At 41.8% G+C, this 19,172-nt stretch overlaps 2 protein-coding genes across 3 annotated transcripts; one reads left to right on the forward strand and one right to left on the reverse strand.

The window, feature by feature from the left end:
- Positions 1-863: 863 nt before the first annotated feature.
- On the reverse strand, positions 864-8,141 carry lrrc8ab (leucine rich repeat containing 8 VRAC subunit Ab). Of its 2 annotated transcripts, XM_076104241.1 has the most exons (5): positions 7,989-8,141; positions 7,255-7,348; positions 6,895-6,959; positions 3,283-5,401; positions 864-3,122 (listed from the first exon to the last, which is right to left on the reverse strand). In XM_076104241.1, the coding sequence occupies exons 4-5, from the start codon at positions 5,392-5,394 to the stop codon at positions 2,847-2,849; spliced, it is 2,388 nt and encodes a 795-aa protein (XP_075960356.1). In that variant the 5' UTR covers positions 5,395-5,401; positions 6,895-6,959; positions 7,255-7,348; positions 7,989-8,141; the 3' UTR covers positions 864-2,846. The 2 variants fall into 2 exon arrangements, with proteins under 2 accessions (XP_075960356.1, XP_075960355.1); XM_076104240.1 differs by lacking the exon at positions 6,895-6,959.
- Positions 7,255-14,220, forward strand: hscb (HscB mitochondrial iron-sulfur cluster cochaperone). The gene is made up of 6 exons (XM_076104242.1): positions 7,255-8,668; positions 8,785-8,881; positions 12,223-12,312; positions 12,470-12,614; positions 13,755-13,802; positions 13,968-14,220. Exons 1-6 carry the CDS (start codon positions 8,301-8,303, stop codon positions 14,060-14,062), a joined length of 843 nt encoding a protein of 280 aa, XP_075960357.1. The 5' UTR covers positions 7,255-8,300; the 3' UTR covers positions 14,063-14,220.
- Positions 14,221-19,172: the final 4,952 nt, after the last annotated feature.

Genomic DNA, 19,172 nt, shown 5'->3' on the forward strand with positions numbered 1-19,172 from the left:
AGTTAATGCGACCAAAAGAATGCCCGTGCACACGTGAAAACTACATCAAACCTTTACATAGTGGAAATAAAGGCAATATTGCACAATATAGCATAGTTAATAAACATGTTACTGAAATAAATGTACACATCTTAAACTGTTCCTACGCTTTTCAACCTAGTCACTGTACTATTGCTACTGTTTAAGTTTTCTTTGCAGTTAGGTTTATTAAAACATAAACTGATGACTTTGTTCTCTGGGTAAACACAAGAACGCCTGTTAGGAGTTGTGCTGTGTCAGAGCTGTGCATTGATCTAGAATTATGTAATTTTAGCATGGTGCTGCTTACTGTGGCAAAACACAAGTGCAGAAAAGTCACTCTCAGGCAAACAGTTTCACACTTTTCTCTACAAATGAACACACATTGAAACCAGAGAAATAAATGACAATTAGATGACCGAACGTGGAAAAAGTACGGAGGCCCATTTTACGACAAATAAATATCTCCCACAATTATGAATAAAAAGAGAAACTAAGACAATTACACTGCCGTGTGCATGAACCCAGGACCTGCTTGCTGTGTTATAAAACAATATATATGATTTTTGTAATTTTGACTTTGTGATAAAAGAAAAGAGGAATGTGTTTCCATAAGAGGCGAGTATATCTGGCACAGAAAACAAACAAACCGTGACACAATAAACGTCAACCAACATTTTCCAAAAATCTAACCCCAACTTCTACATCACTTTGACAAATAAAGAGTGGAAAATGTACTGGATAAGTAAAAATCTGAATGCTAATGCCCTTCTGACTCTATGGCAGGAGAGATAGAGTTAGCAGTCACTGTGACGAGGTGAGGCAACAGAAAACAATGCCATTAATCACTGTTGAGACACCATATGGATCTTTTATTGTCCCTCGTTGGTTACTGGTGTCAGGTATGCGAGGAGTCCACAGGAAGTTATGAATGAAACATTTAAAGCAAAACATAAAAACAAACAAACCGGCCCTGTTGCTCCCATTATCAGCTGGGCGTGGGTAGTGCAGCTTTAGAGACAAGTATCTGCATCCAAACACAGTGAAGAAAACAACCATTTGTTTACAACTCCACAACAAAAGTAACAGAAATGATACAGAACACAGGAGTGAATCAAAGTTAAGGCAACCGATCTGACAGCCATGGCTCTTTAAAAAAAAGAAAGAATCTCTTTGCCGATGACAAAAGAATTTGTAGGAATTACAATTTGCCCGTATACATTAAGTGGAATGTAGCTACTTTTTCACGACGATGAAGCTTCAGAAATGTTGAACTTTATTGCATTGTTCTTTCTCTTAGAAAAAACGTATCCACATTGACCTCACCTTAACGACTCCAATACAGGAAGTGGAATAGATTACGATTAAAGATGGCCGTCATCTCATGAGCATCTACACTGAACATTGCACCATATTTTGACTAATGCAGTTCAGCATGACTTAAACAGAAACATTACTAACAAGCTGAGGCCAGGTGAGAATAATGCAATGTAGTGTTTCAGGTAAGCGTTTGTTTCAAACATATCACCGACGATCCGTTTCAATGTCACTATTGTGTTATCCCGTATGAACTTCAATTCAATGCTTTTGATGCTGACGTGACTCATCTCATCCAAAACCTCATTTGATTCGTGCAACTCATTACATACAAACAATGTGAACGCAGCATGACCATGACACCGATGTTGCTAAATTCCCACTGAATAGTGTACTGGCAGTAATGGTTGGGTATCTGCTTGCTGATAACATGCTCCACTAACTTCATTGTATGGGGGGAATATTGTGGAATAATAGTCCAGCGGGTAGCATTCAGTAGAATGATTGCTTCTCCCAGCACTCAGTCAAACACACTACACATCGTTCCCCAGGAAGAAGCCATCAACCCTCCACTCTCTAGTCCAACACCACATGTTGTACCGCTACCGAGAACAACCAATGAGAACTCATCAGTCTCCTCTCACCCTCTCAAACACACGGATCTCAGATTACATTACCTTTCTTGACATGACTCATCGTTTGATTTGTGGTTTTTATGTCATATGTTCATCATTTTCAGATTAATTTCAAAATAAGCACAAATGAGGTATTTGAGGGCCCAAAAAACAAGAGTTATAAAAGGCATGGACTACAATTATTCTGACTAAAACTTATAGGGTTGCTAACTTGACTGTTTGCGTGTGATTGGCGTCATAATCATAATCATAAAACATATCAGTATCATATTTTGTGATCTTATCAGATGACTCGTCAATTATTGTGAGTGAGCATCTGCATCATTATTATTATTATTATTATTATTATAAAAAACAAGAGTTACAGCCTGTAGGCCGTCCTGATTTATGATTAATCACGTTGCAGGTTATGAGGCAGAGGTCTTAGTGATCAGCTTGCTATCTCATTTGTAAAACTAACAATACTGGACAGATTATTTCAATAATGTATTCTATCTTGATTAGACAAGAAAGTGTGTGTACAGCTACTGAGAAGCAGAACATGAAACCCCCGCGCGGCTGATCACAATGGCACTGCTACATTATTGCTAAAAGAAAAAAGCATCATTACTGGGTTGTACTGGAAAGGCCTGAGGAGTTGTTTGCAAAAGAAGGGACAACCGACTGCACAGTTATGAATTAAGAGACCGACCAGAAGCTTTCAGTAATTTGATTGTGCCCAACTGGCACTGGTTCTCGATACCCAACCTTACTGGCAGTACACTGCAGCGGGACTACCGCCCGCTTCAACAAGCCCCGTGGGAGAGTAGAGGACGTTCCTCCTGTGCCAGGGCCCTGTTGGTCAGCATCTGTTTTTACTCGGGGCCACAGACCTCTTCAAGGCTGTTCCTTGTCCGTTTTCCACAACTGGTCCTTGACCTCCGAGGGCAGGGTGTTGAAGAGGTCCTCCTCCACCACGAGACCGGTCCTCTTTAGCTGTCGGCACTCGCCCAGCTCCACAGGCAGACACTCCAGACGGTTCCCTCTCAGCTCTAGCTGTGTAAGCCCGGTCAGCTCTCCAAACCGCGATGGCAGAGACTGCAGGCAGTTGTTGCCCAAGTTCAAAGTGCGGAGCTTCTTGCACTGGAACAGCTCGTTGGGCAGAGTCTCAATCTATGTTTCGAGATGAGGAGGGTGTTAGATGATGGGAGAGAAACACAGCGGTGTTAGAATTTGTAACTTCAATTGTTGCAAACAAACCACGAAGGACTTTAAAACCAGTGTATATTCAAAAAAAGATCAAAATGACGGAAAATATAACCCAAGTACTCACCCTGTTGGCTGTAACCGCCAGGTACTGAAGATTCTGGAGGAAGCCAATGTCTGTAGGGATACAGGTCAGGTTGTTATGGCTCAGATCCAGGAAGCGCAGCTTGCGGCAATAGAACAACTGGCCGGGCATCTTCTCGATCTTGTTTCTGTTCAGGTACAGTTTCTCCAGGTTGGTCAGTGTGCCAATCTGGATGGGAATATAGGCGATCTGGTTGTACCAGAGTTTAAGGCAGACCAGCCGATGAAGGTGCTGGAAGCTGATGATCTCCTCGATGGTCTTCAGGTTGTTGTCCTTCAGGTCGATCTCCTGCAAGTTGTGCAAGCTGAAGATGGAGTGCGGTATGCGTTCTAGATCACAGCGAATGAGCTCCAGCTCAGTCAGGTTCATCATCTTCTTCAGGCTGTTGAGCACCATCAGCTTGGTGCCTTCGTTATTGACGGAGAGCTTCTGGAGGTGCATGCCCACATCGGTCACCACCTGAGGTAGCTTGGTGAGATTGCTCTTCAGACGAAGAACTTTGAGCCTCTTGAGCTCCCGGAGCCCATCGATGACAATGTAGCGGTTGTTCTCCGCACTGAGGTTCCCGGTCAGATGAAGCTCACTCAGATTCTTCAGACTGTAGATCCATAAGGGAATCTCTTTGATGTCCGTGAACTTGATGTGCAGAGACTTCAGGTTCTCGCGCAAAAAAGCCAACGCGGGAGCTTCGATTTTGGCCGGCGTGTGGTAAAGCCACATCTCTCGCAGGTTGACCAGCTGGGCGATGATCGGCGGGATGGTGATATCCGGAATGAGCTCCAGTTTCAGAACCTCCAGCTCCATCAGGTCAAATACTGTGTCCGGAATGCCACTCAGCATGAAAAGGTGCAACTCCAACTTCTCCTGAGAGTTCTTGGTAATCCTCTGCCGGAGCTTGTCCAGTGTCCACTCATTGTTGAGGTTGAGCTGCCTCAGTTTATTTTCGCTGACCTCCGAGAGGAACACGGCGAAGCGTTTGGAGTACAGAGGGTCATACTGATCTATCATGTGCATCATGAACGCAAAGTCATTCTTCACGTCGGGGATGTCACTGTAGCTGCTCTCCTCCCGTATCGACTCGAAGGAGTACTTCTTTAGAGAGCGCCGAAGCATCCAGCAAAGCGTGTACATGCAGATCAAACCATACACCATTACTAAGCTAATGTAGAAACAGGCTAAGATTTTAAAAAGGGTAGCCAGCGGGTGAGCACAGCGGTACACGCTGTAACCCGTCAGGCTCTCTATATTCACCGAACAGTCGACGCTGAATTTAATATCGTGCACGTAATACCCTGTGTAGCAGATTATGAAAATAAACTTGATGACTTTGATAATAGTCTGACGGATGTACAGCCTGTACACAATGTCTCCTTCTTCAACATGTATGCGGAACTTCTTGACTTTTTCAAACAGGGCTTTGGCCTGCTCCCCCTCTTTCTTGTCCAAAACCCCCGTTTCTGTTCTATCTACGATGCCCTGCTCGAAGCGTGTCTTTGTCCTTTGGAGCATCGGAACACTCGCTTCAACATCCTCACTGATAACGGACGCCTTGTGGTCCATTGAGCCGTTCATCTTCATTGGTTTCGGGTCGCTCTCTTCAACCACCGTCTCCGACAGTGCCCTAGTTGTCCACGGGGAGTCGAAGCATTTCAGCAGGATGGATACAAAGTGCTCTAGTTTGGAACTTGTCCGTGGGAACTTAAACCAGAAGTTGCTGCAGGCTAGGAAAATGAGGGTGTGAAGTAATACTAGATAAGGAAAATACTTGGCAAACCAGTGCAATCTATTCTCATAGCACACAGCATCCACGTAGTTGTACTGGTGGCGGTCCAGATCATACTGGATCCCTTTGGGCTCCGCGAACAACAACGCACCAAGGGTGGAATTGAAGTTCTTCTGGCAGGTGTCGTTGACCACCCATTTGCAGGGCAGGCAGATCATCTTGTCCTGAGTGACCTGCAGTGTGCCCCCAAACACAGAGATCATAAGCATAACGATGGAGATGTAGTCGGTGAACACGTCCCACCATGGTTTCAGGATGCGGTACGCCGGCTGTGTGTCCACAAAGTACCGCAGCTCAGTGATGGGGATCATGGTTTATCTGTGGGGAACAAAGAGAGAGGACGACATGTTGATAACGGAGCACAGTGACATGCTGAATTATAGAGCCTTGTTAAACATCAACACACTACAGATGTTCTTCAAAATGAAAAAGACAAATTCTTCTTCAAATGCCTGAACAGCCTTCACCTGAACCACAATATGAAACCCAAAAATCAATACTACACTGCTAACAAAAAAGGTCACCAGAAAGTTTCAGTGGATAATTGCTGCCAGGAGTAATGAAATAGAGATTCACGCTTGCTGTGACAAAGAATTGCCTGATTGACTTTACTGTGTTATTGACTGAACTATTGTTACACAGACACGGTTAATCTTGTTTCCGAAAAGGGGGTGCCCTACTGGACATGGCATTTTAAATGTTGTGGCCAAATTGATAAAATATAAGTCGATTTGATTTGATCCCTTCCGGACTTATTAAATGGGTTGTCTACATGAAGAAAAATAACAACTATCACACTGGCAGAGTGTATGCAAGCCATGCATAATATAAATCAGTAAAAAAAAAAACAGAACAATCCTTTCAGATTGGCTTAATCAAGAAAAACCTCTGTGTCTGATTTTTATCAGGGAGGGCACCCTAATTAGCAGGGATGCAGAGAGCCCACCTGTTCTTGTCTGATGCTGATTACGACACGTAAACTAAGTGATTCAAACTGTGTAAAGTACTCCGATACTTGGTGTTTATTTAATTAGGAAAAGCTGAAATAAGCCTGTGACATTATTAAAAGACAATACGCACCCCAGCCACAACCTGTTCACCCTGCTGCCATCTGGGAAGAGATTCAAGTATCGGCTGCTGAACCACCACACTTTAAAACCGGTTCTTTCCTCTGGCTGTGTGACTCCTGAATTCACCCTCCACCCTCCATCCTCCATACATAATATTGTTTTTTAGTTTTTTTTCTCCTATGTAGCAAATTGGAACTACAATCTAAATTTCGTTGTGCAACCCTGTCGTACAATGACAAATAAAAACCTTATAACCTTATATTGCATAGATGAACTACTACTAACTATGATTAGAGGTTGGCATAATAATAATCATATTTCCATGTGGTTATTTTATCTTTTAATCAATTTATGCTCCAGAAAATATAACCAAAACTGCTCAAAACACACTTGGAAATGGTTCTACTTACAAATCCGAAACGTGAGGCGCAATAACTCCATACATAAGTAGTGAAGAGCGAACCAGGACTACTGCTTTGCTGCTGCTGCACATCAGAGCAAGATAAAGCAAATCAACCTTCCAGCCCTGTGTGAGTGTGACACACCCAGCGTGTCAACTTGAGAAGTCACTCTTCTGAAAGATGATGTTCCGTTTTGGCTCGTTTAACCCAAACAACATGACCGCCAGAGGAGCCACCTTGCCCTCTATTCTTAGCCGTTTCCGTTAATAATACCCAGAGTATTGTCTGCGGGGGCCTTGAGAAGCACCTCCCTCAACCTTCAGGACAAGATCCTGTTTACCTTGTAGAAACTGCTGTCTCCAACCAGTGTCTCTCTGGAATACTCCACCGTGACCTTTTGCACGCCTGTCAACCCCCAAAACACACACACACACACACACACACACACACACACACACACACACACACACACAACATGGATCGGGACTTGGCATTCATCAGAGCTTGTCCTTTGTTAGGAAACTGTAAAGACGAGGACTGAAGACGCCAAGTCTGATCCTTGACCCAATGAGCATATTTACACTGGCCCCAGATCAGAGAAACTTCTGCATACATAACTATTCAAGGGATGTGGCCTGGTAAGAGCAGATGATGATGCTGCAGAACAACAACAAGCACACTCAGTAAATGAAGTACTCACCGGTTTGGAGGAGTTATCTGGGTTCCAGTGCTTGATGAAGACCCTGGTGGACAAGCCACTCTGTGTGTAACCATAACTCTTCATCGACCATTGCCTTTGTCATCGCCATAGGGTTGAACAGAAGACATGAACAAGAAAAAAGGGGCGATGTTAATGAGGTTCCAGCTCAGCGTTAAAGCCTGCATGCATATACCAGCTAACAGATCCAAGTTATGTTTAAACACTAATATCTGTACGATAACAGGTCTGTGGCTTTACGGGCTCTTCATAACGATGGTGTAACATATCGTGGCAGTCATGGCCGTGTTGTCAGATAACGTTACATAAAACGTTAGGCTACCAGCTGGCTAATGTAGATGGACTTTAGAGCCGGTTACGTTAGCATGTGATGTCTTTGTTATCTAGCTAGGTCAGTTAGCTGAGCAAGCACTTCTTAACAGAAAGTTAAAGCCGAGTGTTTCATTTCCATAAATGGCATTAAATGATGCGAAAGACTATCTTTGGGGGACGTACTCTGGTATCTGACAACAAGCTAATTATCAGCAGTGACCACAAACAAATAAAATTGTTGCTGTTAAAACACATTAGCAAACTAAGCTAGGCTGCTGTTAGCTAGTGAGCTAACCTAGCAGCATGCTGGCCATTGGAAGTTTACATCCTCTCAAAACGCTGTGGTTGATATGACAGTGATACATTTCTAACATGTATTAAATACACTATGGTGTTCAACTTACTACGTTTGGTGTGATGCAATCAAATCCAACGCTACTTTAATATAAATAGTTTGCTAAAGAAGTGCGTTGGCTGTTGCTAGCAGCTCCGCTTGCTAGCTGTTGTTTTTTCCCAGCACATCGGAGACTGTTACACCGCTGCACCGCCATGACGAGGGGTGGCAGTGTGGTGCTGTGAACATGCGCAGAAGAAGAACGCACTTCCGCTCTTATTCTGGAAGAGAGAAATTTCACGTTTTGACAGCAAGGACAATATCTTGTGTTTGCATTGGGACTGCATTACAGCCCCAAGTAGTGTATTTGAATTTTTAGAAAATGTTGTCACTGAACACTTTGCGGATTTTGTGCACATCCCGGGCTTTACTGCACCACAGCTGGCTTATGACGAAGCGACAGTCTGTTTATAAAACTCTTACATGTGCAGCACATTGCATGTCCACCAGCTTCCCCAAGAAGGACACATGGCACAGCAACATGGACCTCAACGCACTGGGAAAAGAAAAAAAGCGTATTTACTCTTCTTATCCAGCCAGTTCAATCAGGAATTACTGCACAGGTCAAGTCAAACTAAACTGCTGGAATTGCAAACAGCCTCTTGATACAACTCCTGCATTCTTCTGTATGGCATGTCAAGTCATTCAGCCTCCGGAAGAAGATGCATCCTACTTTACAATTATGGATTGGTAAGTTTCATGTCCTATTTCTAATTTCGCACTGTCATCTATCTATTACCGTTGTATTCATCAAGTCAGTCTGTGAGCAACAACATCTCATGTCACCATGTGTTGCCTCTTTGCAGTGACTTCACATTCACACTGGACACACAAAAGCTGCAGAAAAGATACTTGCAGCTCCAGCGGTCGCTACATCCAGACAACTTCAGCCAGAAATCTGTGGTAGGCAGGGGGATGTGAGGGGAACCTGACTATAGATCAGTTCAGTAACATGGGTTCATGAGGCAGCTGGGGCTGCCCTATCTTTTTGTACAAGTGTGACACTGGAATTTGGGTTTTGACACTTTGTCCCTATTAGGCCACATGACTGATATTTTTGTGATTTGGTCTTGGAAAAGTTGAAGATGTGCTTCTTAATGGACATTGACAAATTTAGGCCATCGTAAGGCAGCGTTCCCTATATTTTGCTACCAGGCATTTAAGTTCAAGGAATCAAAAAAAATGAAACCACTGAGAAGATGAAAGCATTGCTTTAAGACAGAAAGGAGGACAACTTGCAAATAAATATAGTAGAAATACCAGGTTGGTACCTGGTTTACCAAAACTCTCAGAAAGAGAACAAGTAAAAGAATAGAATAGAAAGTACTTTATTGTCTACTTTTTGCATGCAAAAAGGCAAACATTTGGCCTAAGTTTGCATTTGCAAGATCTGGTATTAACGAAGGTACATTAAAACACATCGTATCTCATCCAGACAGGACACATTTACAAAAAACACAACACAGAATAAAAGTTATTGATATGTTATATATGATACTAATAGGAGCACCAGATGATGGGGACTGAATCAAGGTTAAATAAATAGACTAAAAAATGCATTGTGCTGATGTAGCAAGCTGGCTTCAATAAGTGTCTGTCCTTACTGATTAAGATGTTTCATGGCAACAGCGAACAAAACTATTTCCTTGCGATGTTTTCCTTTGCACAGGGGACTCTGTTGGCCTGAAGGCAGGGATTTCTCCAGCATCACTTTTTAATTAAAAAAAACAATCTATTTTGTGTCACTGCATCCGTGGGAACGTTAGCTAGCTAACTGTGACAAAACACAGTGTGATGTGTCATGTTTTTTATTGATGTGAATTCTTAAGCACAGTTAGATATACTGTATATATATATATATATATATATATATATAAAAAACTCTTTATAAATGACCAAATTCAAGGATGACATCCATTTCAATGATACAGAATAAAGTATGATCAAAGATATAATTACTTTTAAAAACACTAGAAAGCATACAAGTAAAGTAAACGTTAAGTAAGAGAAAGTTCGTCAAAAGAAGTAAATTGTCTGACATATGTGGACGCCTCTCTATTCTTCATGTATTTCATAACTCCTGCATGTGGTATTATTATCTTAATTCCCTTCAACGGTTTTTAGCATATTTGGTCAGAGGAGGGAAAAAATGTCACCCCAAAAAAACGACATAAATAAAATCAAAAGATTTAGAGCGTATCTATTGCCTCCATGTCTACTAACAGCGCTCGTAACATCGCTAACAGTGCTGAGAGAGCTAACAGTGCTTACCTGGTGGAGAACTGGAGGGTGGGCCCTATGCTTTCACAATGAAGCCGTTGGTCAGGACAGTACCGTTACGCTGTATGAGCGTAGTGCAGAGTGGCGGTGGGGCACGTTCACTGCACAAACATGCACTAAAAGGCATGTGCAGCCAGCCCGGCTTTTTAAACACAGCACAGAGAAGCTCAGATTACAACACACACACACACACACGCACGCACGCGCGCACACACACACACACACACACACAGAGCGCGACTTCATTCTCTGCTCAGGTAGACTTTATTCCACTTTACCTCTACATAGCAAATGCTTGTTTGCTGCTCTATTAAGGCTCTGAATATTGTATAGAGGACCTTTATTTTAGAGATATATCATTTTGTTTATTAAAGGCCAGAAAATAATAAAGAATGCCCGTTATACTACCCAGCATCCACTGATTTCCACTTAAAAGATCAGTTTCAAGTAATGTGAAAACTGGTCTCTAACGTCTTGAATTCGTCAAGTGGGATAAAATTACCTCGATTATGTCACAGTGATGTCATCAGGGTTATTTCAGCTTTGGTTATGAGACAGATTTCTAACAGAAAGCCTGTGTTACAAACTAGGAAGTGTAGTTTAAAGACATGACTTCATTTGGGAGGATCTAAGGAAAGGTGCTATCAAGTTGCTTCATGGGAAATATAGAATGAAGTGTTTTGGCCGCTTGACCCATAATCGGGACTAAAAGTAAGGGTATCTCAGCCTCTGCTGCTTTGAGTAAGAAACAACAGGCACACAGCAAACTCATGGTGACGCTTTATACTGGTAGACACTAAAGGGAAAAGACAGGAAAGAGGTCGAATTTTGGTGGATGGAGCAATCACTCACTGCTGTTTATCAAATAAATTGAATTCCAAATTCTTGATTTGTCACTTCTTTCAGGCAGACAAGTGTACCTTCCCTACATCAGAATATTGTGAGGAAAAAAGCACTAACTAGGCAAATTACATTAAGCCCAAAGCACAGTTTTACATAAAAAGCTCGATGGGTGCAGCTATTCATCTATTTCACAGAAAGGAAAACAATTCAAATGCAGCCGAGTAGTTTAAAGTTGAAGGTCTTTATAGGTTATTTTATAAAGTAGTAAACAGTTAACTTGTTACCCCCTCGTGGGTCATTAATAAAAATGCCTGGCAGTTTGGCTATTTCATGCGTACTAAGGAGGGGAGGATGGGTGTTGCCTCGCATGTAATTTATTTTGTACACCCAGGTGCAAAAGCACAATGTTGTCGTGACATGATATGAAAGCTCAACTCTTATTCAGCAGCATGCGAGAGAGGCGGGGTAGCCTAAATGCTTTCTTCACAAAACGACCTGTCCAATATTGTACCGACTCCATTACCATTTTTTCTTAATTAGACATCTTCCCGCCTCAGGGGTCTTCATCATGTAGAGAAAACTCATTACTTATACAAGGCTACAAGGCAGCCACCTACTGCACTGGTTGTTATTAGAGAAACAGCTCCACACGACGGGCCCATGGGCCCAGAGCTCGAGACTATTGATTTTCACAAGAGCTGACAGACCTGATAGCTGCAAACTGTACTCAGATCTGCCAACCATTTCCAAGATATTTTCCTCCCGGTCTTGTTTCCACACGTCTGTCGTGTCAAACTTCCACCTGGATCCCTTGAAGGGTCCCAAACTGCTCGACTACAAAAGAGGAGCTGTATGTCATACATCTTATTGTCAGTATCACCAAGGATTTTGTGTATGAAAAAGTTGACAGTGGTATAGATTAGGATGACAAGGTGTAAAATAGCTCAGATATAATTCCAATTTGTGACAGTTTGATGTGTAACTCTGGATAATGTGAATATACAAATGCACAGCATGTTGGTTAAGATTCTCAATAACACACAGTTCCTCTCCTTTCTTTTAATGAATGAATGTGGACTGAACATCATTAGAAGCAAACATAACAGATTCCTCTTTTGCAGAAAGAACAGGAGTATTCAGAAAGCCAGTCGGCTCTCGTGAACAAAGCATACCAGACTCTGCTTAAGCCTTTGAGTCGTGGTCTTTATATGGTGAGTTTGAAATCTCTGACTTCACTTCTAATGAATAGTTTATTTTCATAACTGCAAGCTCTGTCTGTCTGATGGCTGTCTGATGTCAGTCAAAAGTAGTAACATGCATTTAAAAAAGCTGCAGTTGAGTTTGATGAACTTCCATCCTATATTTCAGCTGGAGCTGGAGGGGGTGCGTACAGACGAGGGCACCGACTCCGGGGCCGACTCAGGGTTCCTAATGCAGCTGATGGAGATCAATGAAGCTCTTGATGAAGCACGGACTCCAGAGGACGCCAATAAGATCGGCCAAGACACAAAAGGTAAATGGATACGCCCGTTTTATTCATTGAGTGAAAGTCTGGTGGATCGATTTGAGCCGAGCTTTGTTCATGAATTAGAACAGGTGGGAGAGAAGATACACCTGGATAATTCACGCTGACACTTCAGATATGTAGCTATTTCATATTTCAGACTAGTTTTACCTCCATGCCTCAAAAAGTCATTTAAATGAAACAATATAATAAACAAGAATCCCTATTTTGGCTGCTCACTGGACTGAGACATTCTTTATTCTAAGGGTTGAAGTTGTAATCTTTTAAGATTTCAGTTCTGGTCCATTTGGGGACATCTGTAATCACCATGGTAACAGCAAGTGTGGTTCGATACTACTCCGAGAACAATGGATGCATCCGTTTACAGTGCAGCCGAAAAAACACATGTTCTAATGGTGTGAACACGGCATTAGAATGCATGCCAGGGCTGCACGACATGTGGAAAACATGCGATAACGTTGCTGAATATTGCGGAAAAAAAGAAAGGAAATCATTTCTATACTTATTTCTATATTTAATGAACATTGAACTGAACACAAAAGGCACCAATAAAAAAAGTTAAATGTTTCGGTGGCATTTTCTACTGATCCCTGAGTGCAATATCACAGACTTTTGCAATGTGTTTATCGAATAAGTTGACGTCGCGATAATGATTAAAAAAAACCCGATATACTGTGCAGCATGATGCGTAGATGCATGCGTAGGCAATATGAATCCAAGCCAGCAATGGCGGACTCCGCCACTCACGATGCAAACTACCATATAGAAAGATAATTAGAGAACCACTGAATGGCTAATTCATAAATAAAATGCGCCCATAGTATCAAATATGGGATATGATCGCCTACCGTCGATATGCAAGGCACAACAACGTTGACAGTTTCCGACCAATGAATGATGCATACATGACATTACATGCTTTATGTCTGTCTGTCTACATGATCTGTTCAATTTCTGTCCCATTTTGTAAACTCAAATAATTCATTGTGTCCATGTGCTTTGTGTAACTTCACATCAAGCAGCTACTCTCAGGGGCGAGTGTGCTTATGAGCTTCTATAAAAAGCACTGTATGTGCCATGTCCTGTTAACGCGTGCAGAACTGGAACTTGTCTCCTCCTCACTTGCAGGGAAACTGGCAGTCTTGACGGAGGCGATAGACGCTGCCCTTCTTGAAGGTATTATAGTCAGACGTTGCATTGAAACATTCTCTAGTTCCTCCCACTCATTCCTTTGTTTGTCTTGAAATCTTGTCTTTGAAGCTTTCCTTCAAGTCACCGAGTGAGTCAGTGATTGAACTTCCTTGTGCACTCTCTTTCACTTTCTTTTCTTTTTTTAATCAGGAGAGCTTCAAGCCGCCAAAGCCCTGCTTGCCCAAATGAAATACTATGCGAACATCGAAGAGAAAGTAAAGGAAAAACTTTCTGAATTCATGTAATTTCCCCCTTAGTGTCACTTTATTTAATATTTGTAGTTACTGTTAAAAAAAATTGTTTTGTACAGAAGCACACAAACGATTGCACATTTTGTCTAGAGATTATATAAATCTATTGTTGAAGTTGAATAATAAAACTACTTGTAATGCATCTTACAAAACTGAATTAATGGTGATTTGTACTTTTTATATTAATAATTGTACAGATACAAGGCTGTAATTGGATGCATGCAGTATCTCCCTTGAATTCCACTAATTTCACGAGCCTAATCATATCCACTTGTACCTAATGTATCATTAAATATGACAGAGATCTATAATTGGCGCTGATTAAATGTGCTGCTCAGAGTGTTTATATGATTATCTTGCCTATCAGTGCAGGAACAGTTCCTCAGGGTGCCTTTAGGTGGAGACATAACACCTTGACAATCGTCACGCAGAGGCGCAGTACATGTTGTACAAACTGGATGTGAAACCAGAACGAAGTCCTTTATTGGGGTAGACAACCTATTGAATTATTCATGGTGGCTTCGCATCGACGCTATGATCATGGAAGACACCACAGAATGACGATGACTTGATGAGCCAAAGATCTGTGATCTGTGTAAAGTTCTAGCTCATAAATTGATGCACATTGACCCTGCACACCTATGCCTGCAGCACACCGATAGGTGCATCAGAATGTAAATGAATCCACCTTCTCTCTCATTTCAGTTTTTCTTTTTTTTAAACACCGTAGATTTATAATCTGTAATTGCTTTGCAAATTGGAGCTCCAGTCACATCAAGGCTTTTGATCCGAGAAACCGATACAGGTGCAATCACGCTGAAAATAGTGAGGTCGTCACTTAATCTGATGGCAGAAAGGGAACCATCAGATCACATATCATATGAAACATGTTATTTGACACACACTAGCGTGACAACCTAAACCATTTAGTATGTGTTAGTGGTTTTACCCTGACACTACACACCCCACTGTAACACATTGTGACTGGTTGTTTATTAAGTCTGGAACCACAATGTCATTTGTCTAAGGCTGTTTTTGTTTTTTTTACCACGGAGAGGCAGTTTCCTTAATACACATGGATGGACATTGAATTAAACAGTGCCCACCACAAGGAGACTAACAGGCCTATTTATTATTCATGTCGTAATCGGAAAGCATCTACGGCACCTTTTGAATTAATGAGAAAATGTGATCGACCAACACTGAAGCCACTGCTGTCTCCCAAAACTCTTTAAAATGGAGTTTGAAAGAGACAAAAGGGGAAAAAAAAGACCGACTACAGCTGGGCTGTGAAATTGAATTGGATGGCAAGATGAACGAGGTACATGTGATCACCATACGCTGGTCATGGTGCACTGGGTTGATTCAAATATTCTGTAAAGGCCTACATGACCCAGTTAATAGAAGGCCTATGATTGCACCAATTTGACATTTTGGGGTATTACATATTCAATATTTTATGGAGCGTTAGATGAAAAAATGTATACCACTCACACATCTGTCAAATGAATATCAAACTGCAGCTGGTTATCTTAGCATTAAGATTACCAGCGTCTTTACTTTATATCTCATCGCTTTAATCCGTATAAAGCCATAGTGCAAAAACAACCATTCGCAGTATCAGGCAGGGTTATGTGCTGGACGTTTTCTTAGCCGGGCGCAGTTACTGCACTGTAACTTTTATTAACTTTGGACAGACCCAAGCTGTGTCCCCTTGTTTCCAGTCATAATGCTAAGCTAAGCTAACCATCAGCAGCTCAGTATTTAAGGACACATATGAGAGTGGTAATGTTTATGCATAACCCTCGGCAAGAAAGCAAATAAGCGTGTTTCCCAAACCGTTCCTTTAACACTGTGGAAGTAATAATGAGACTGTCTACATGCATTAATACCAAAATATTTCCTTTCATCAATTTGGAATTATGTAATAAGTGAGGCTTATTTCGCTTTTCAGTTTTCATACCGTCAACAAACCTTTGTATCAGGGATGTCGTTTCCAAATTGAGTCTCATTTCATGGCTGCATATCACCATGTGTAGCGCCTGTGAAAAATGATTCCAGGCACAAGTGCTGTAACTTGGAAAATCCCTGGAGAGCAATTTTACCTGCATGGATTATGGCGTCTAAATAAGCCTCCAACAACGTGAGTAACAGTGCATGTTCTAATTGCAGTATTAATCATCTCCGTATGGCCTTAACGTAAATATCATAATAAGATTAATGTGTTCCCGTGACCTGTGTCTTAATCATAATGTTCTCTTAATCACATTAAGACTGAAATGTTGGTGGGCCGCTGAAACACAATTGCAGTACTCCTGACAGAAAGCTAATGGGAAAATTCCTCATTATAGACTGTTTGACTTATGATGATGAAGTACAGACACGACTGTACTATATAGAAACCTTCAGCTATGGATACAAACAGCAGCCAATTAAAGGTCTGATTGACAAAAGTCTAAACCAGTAGAGGATGGCTCACTGAGCTCTGTCTCTGTCTTTATGATCCTCGCCCCTCCACTCAGCTGCTGTGTGACTCACCCGTTGAGTGTCTGTCCCAACATCTCACAGATACCTCGAGCCTGCTGTGTGTGCTTGTGTCTCACCGGGTAGTAATGCCATTATAATCTACCACCATTAGGCTTTCTTCCCGTCCTTAATCCGTGTTGTTATGTTGTTTTCCTCGTCTCTTCACCAAGCCGCGTCGTTGCCTCCCCACAAAGCTCCTAAACCGCAGTCTACTTTGAAACCCGTTAACTCTACGAAAAATGTGCTCTCTGAATCTTTCTTTGAGTGTGCACATTTTGATTTGGGTTTCCAGTCTGAATCCTCCCATTGGAACTTTTTGACACTGATTTGTGTCGACAGAGGGATGTGACAGTCTTCACAAAGATCAAGAGCACTTGTAGCAATCTGCTATTTACACTGTCTGCTATCGGTGACAACAACACAACACCCGGCATGTCTCATATGTCTGCTAATGTGATATTATACAGTGAGCAAATTGGAAAATAGAAGCTGGCATCATAAAACACCACTATCTTTCCCTTTTGCGCTTCAAACATGCAGGTGAGTATTCATTTTCTCTCCACTTTCTGCTTCATGTTAACATCTTATCTCCGACTTTAATGGGGGATCAGTTCATTAAAAGCATAGATGCGATATCTCACGCACTCCAGATTTTGCTTTGTTTTATCCTAATTGAATGTAATTATAAATCAAATCAGAACACACTTTGACCATAACCGCCTTTCTTCTCGGCTGCGTGTTTGTGGGGAGAATTCCCAGAGGTGATCCTTACTGCGGCAGGCGAGCCGCTCCTCTTAAGCTTTTGATATAGGCTACGCTGAGAGATTTCTGGGGGAATCTCTGCTCTCCGCAGCAACATGAGGCAAAAAGCCGGTTCAACTAAACACGACATGTTTTTGTGTACAAGTGGTTGTATGTGTTTGCACAGACCAGAATTGAGAGCCGGCGTATTTTCAAATACACAGTTGTCAAGTAATCCCCATATCAATAGGCTTTTCCTGAAGCTCTTGTCACATGTGTTCCTCCAAATTATAATGAATTTGATCTGGTACGCTGCACCAATCAAACACATTTTCTGTTGCGTAGCATTCATGTCTAGTAGCCCACATCATGTTACCGTTGCAGGTTTTTAAGGTACCTCTTTTCATAGCTCAGAATAGTGCAGAAGTGTGCATATAGGTTTCCCACTGCACACAAATCAAATCCAAGATCCAGCTATAGGGTATTGCTGTTTAAAAGCCGGTATTGCTTGTACGTTATTCGGTGGCATACATTCCTCATAATTGAGTCACTGATGTGACTCAAACTGTCTCGCCTGAACATTTAAGGATGGCAAAGTGTTCAATCAAACTTTCTATTCCAGTGATTGTACAGGAAACTGGGCATGGTCTTGATATTACATATTTTACAGCTGCAGTTCTTTTACCTATATGGTGTGGCTATATGCAAAGACAGGAGACCCGATGAATGCAAATTTATGTTTTGTTTTGCATCTACAAAGTCAAATAGCCCACAAAAGCATAATATCATTTATCTGAGATGTTTACAACAAGTTCTGGGGAGCTTAATCCCCATGGAAAAAGAAGGGTCCAGTTTAAATTAAACATCTATGAAGCAGCAGGTTGCGGGTGGATCTGCAAGTTAAGAGGGATTCTTTGGAGCACTTGGCTGTCCCCTTGAAACACCAGGAGAGATTGCTTCAAAAGGCTCCTTTGTGGTTCTTGAGTTTGGAAAGCCTTTGAAGGGGAAGAACCGGTGGTTTTAAACAAGGTGTATGCGTGTGGAAACAGATCAGTCATTCACTTTCAGCTCAGTCGAGTGCAAACCACTCGCCTCTGGTGAGATCACGCTCCTCACCTCATCTCCTCCTCTGTGCTGCGGATACTCCCCGCTGCCTATCTCACAGCAATCTCATTGTCCAAGGTTCAGCTCTGGTCTTGTTTCACATCTCATCTGAATAACTTGCACAGCATTGAATCACTGAATTCCACTCTGACATTGTGGCTCTTAAGTGGCGAAAGGCAAAAACTTTTACAAAGCTCCAAAAACTTTGAGTATTCCTTGCTTCGATTTTACTCCCAAATGAAGATCACCAGAGGCATAGGCAAAGACAGTTTAGGGTCATGCTAGGGGAGCCCCAAATGAATGAAAAATGTAGGCTAACACTAATACAAATTTATTACGATTGTTTTGACAAAAAAAGCTCACAACAACATAACTATGTAGCCTATTCAAATATAAAAGACCTATTTTCTTGGTTGCCTGCAGCATCATCCTAGCACATTACCCTAACAGCTAATAGCTAGCTGGAGTTAACATCAGTTACTTCCACCTTAAAATCATTGTAAGTTGTAAAGACTATACAGGTGTATGGGGAATAACTACAACATGATTTTGTGGGAACTACATAGCTTAATGTCAAAGACATAAAGCTAAGCAGTTTCTGTGTTTCTTGTCTAGGCCACCAAATTGGTCAAGGCGTAGTAGGCTAGTTTTTGTTTATACTGTACGCTTGGAGGACACGCTCTTCAAATGCGCAGTAGATTGCTACGCTACCAGCTTAGCGACCCTGCGGACT

The sequence above is a fragment of the Anarhichas minor genome, unplaced genomic scaffold (genome assembly GCF_050575085.1).
Source record: "Anarhichas minor isolate MPS153535 unplaced genomic scaffold, ASM5057508v1 ptg000030l, whole genome shotgun sequence".
In the NCBI taxonomy this organism is placed as follows: domain Eukaryota; kingdom Metazoa; phylum Chordata; class Actinopteri; order Perciformes; family Anarhichadidae; genus Anarhichas; species Anarhichas minor.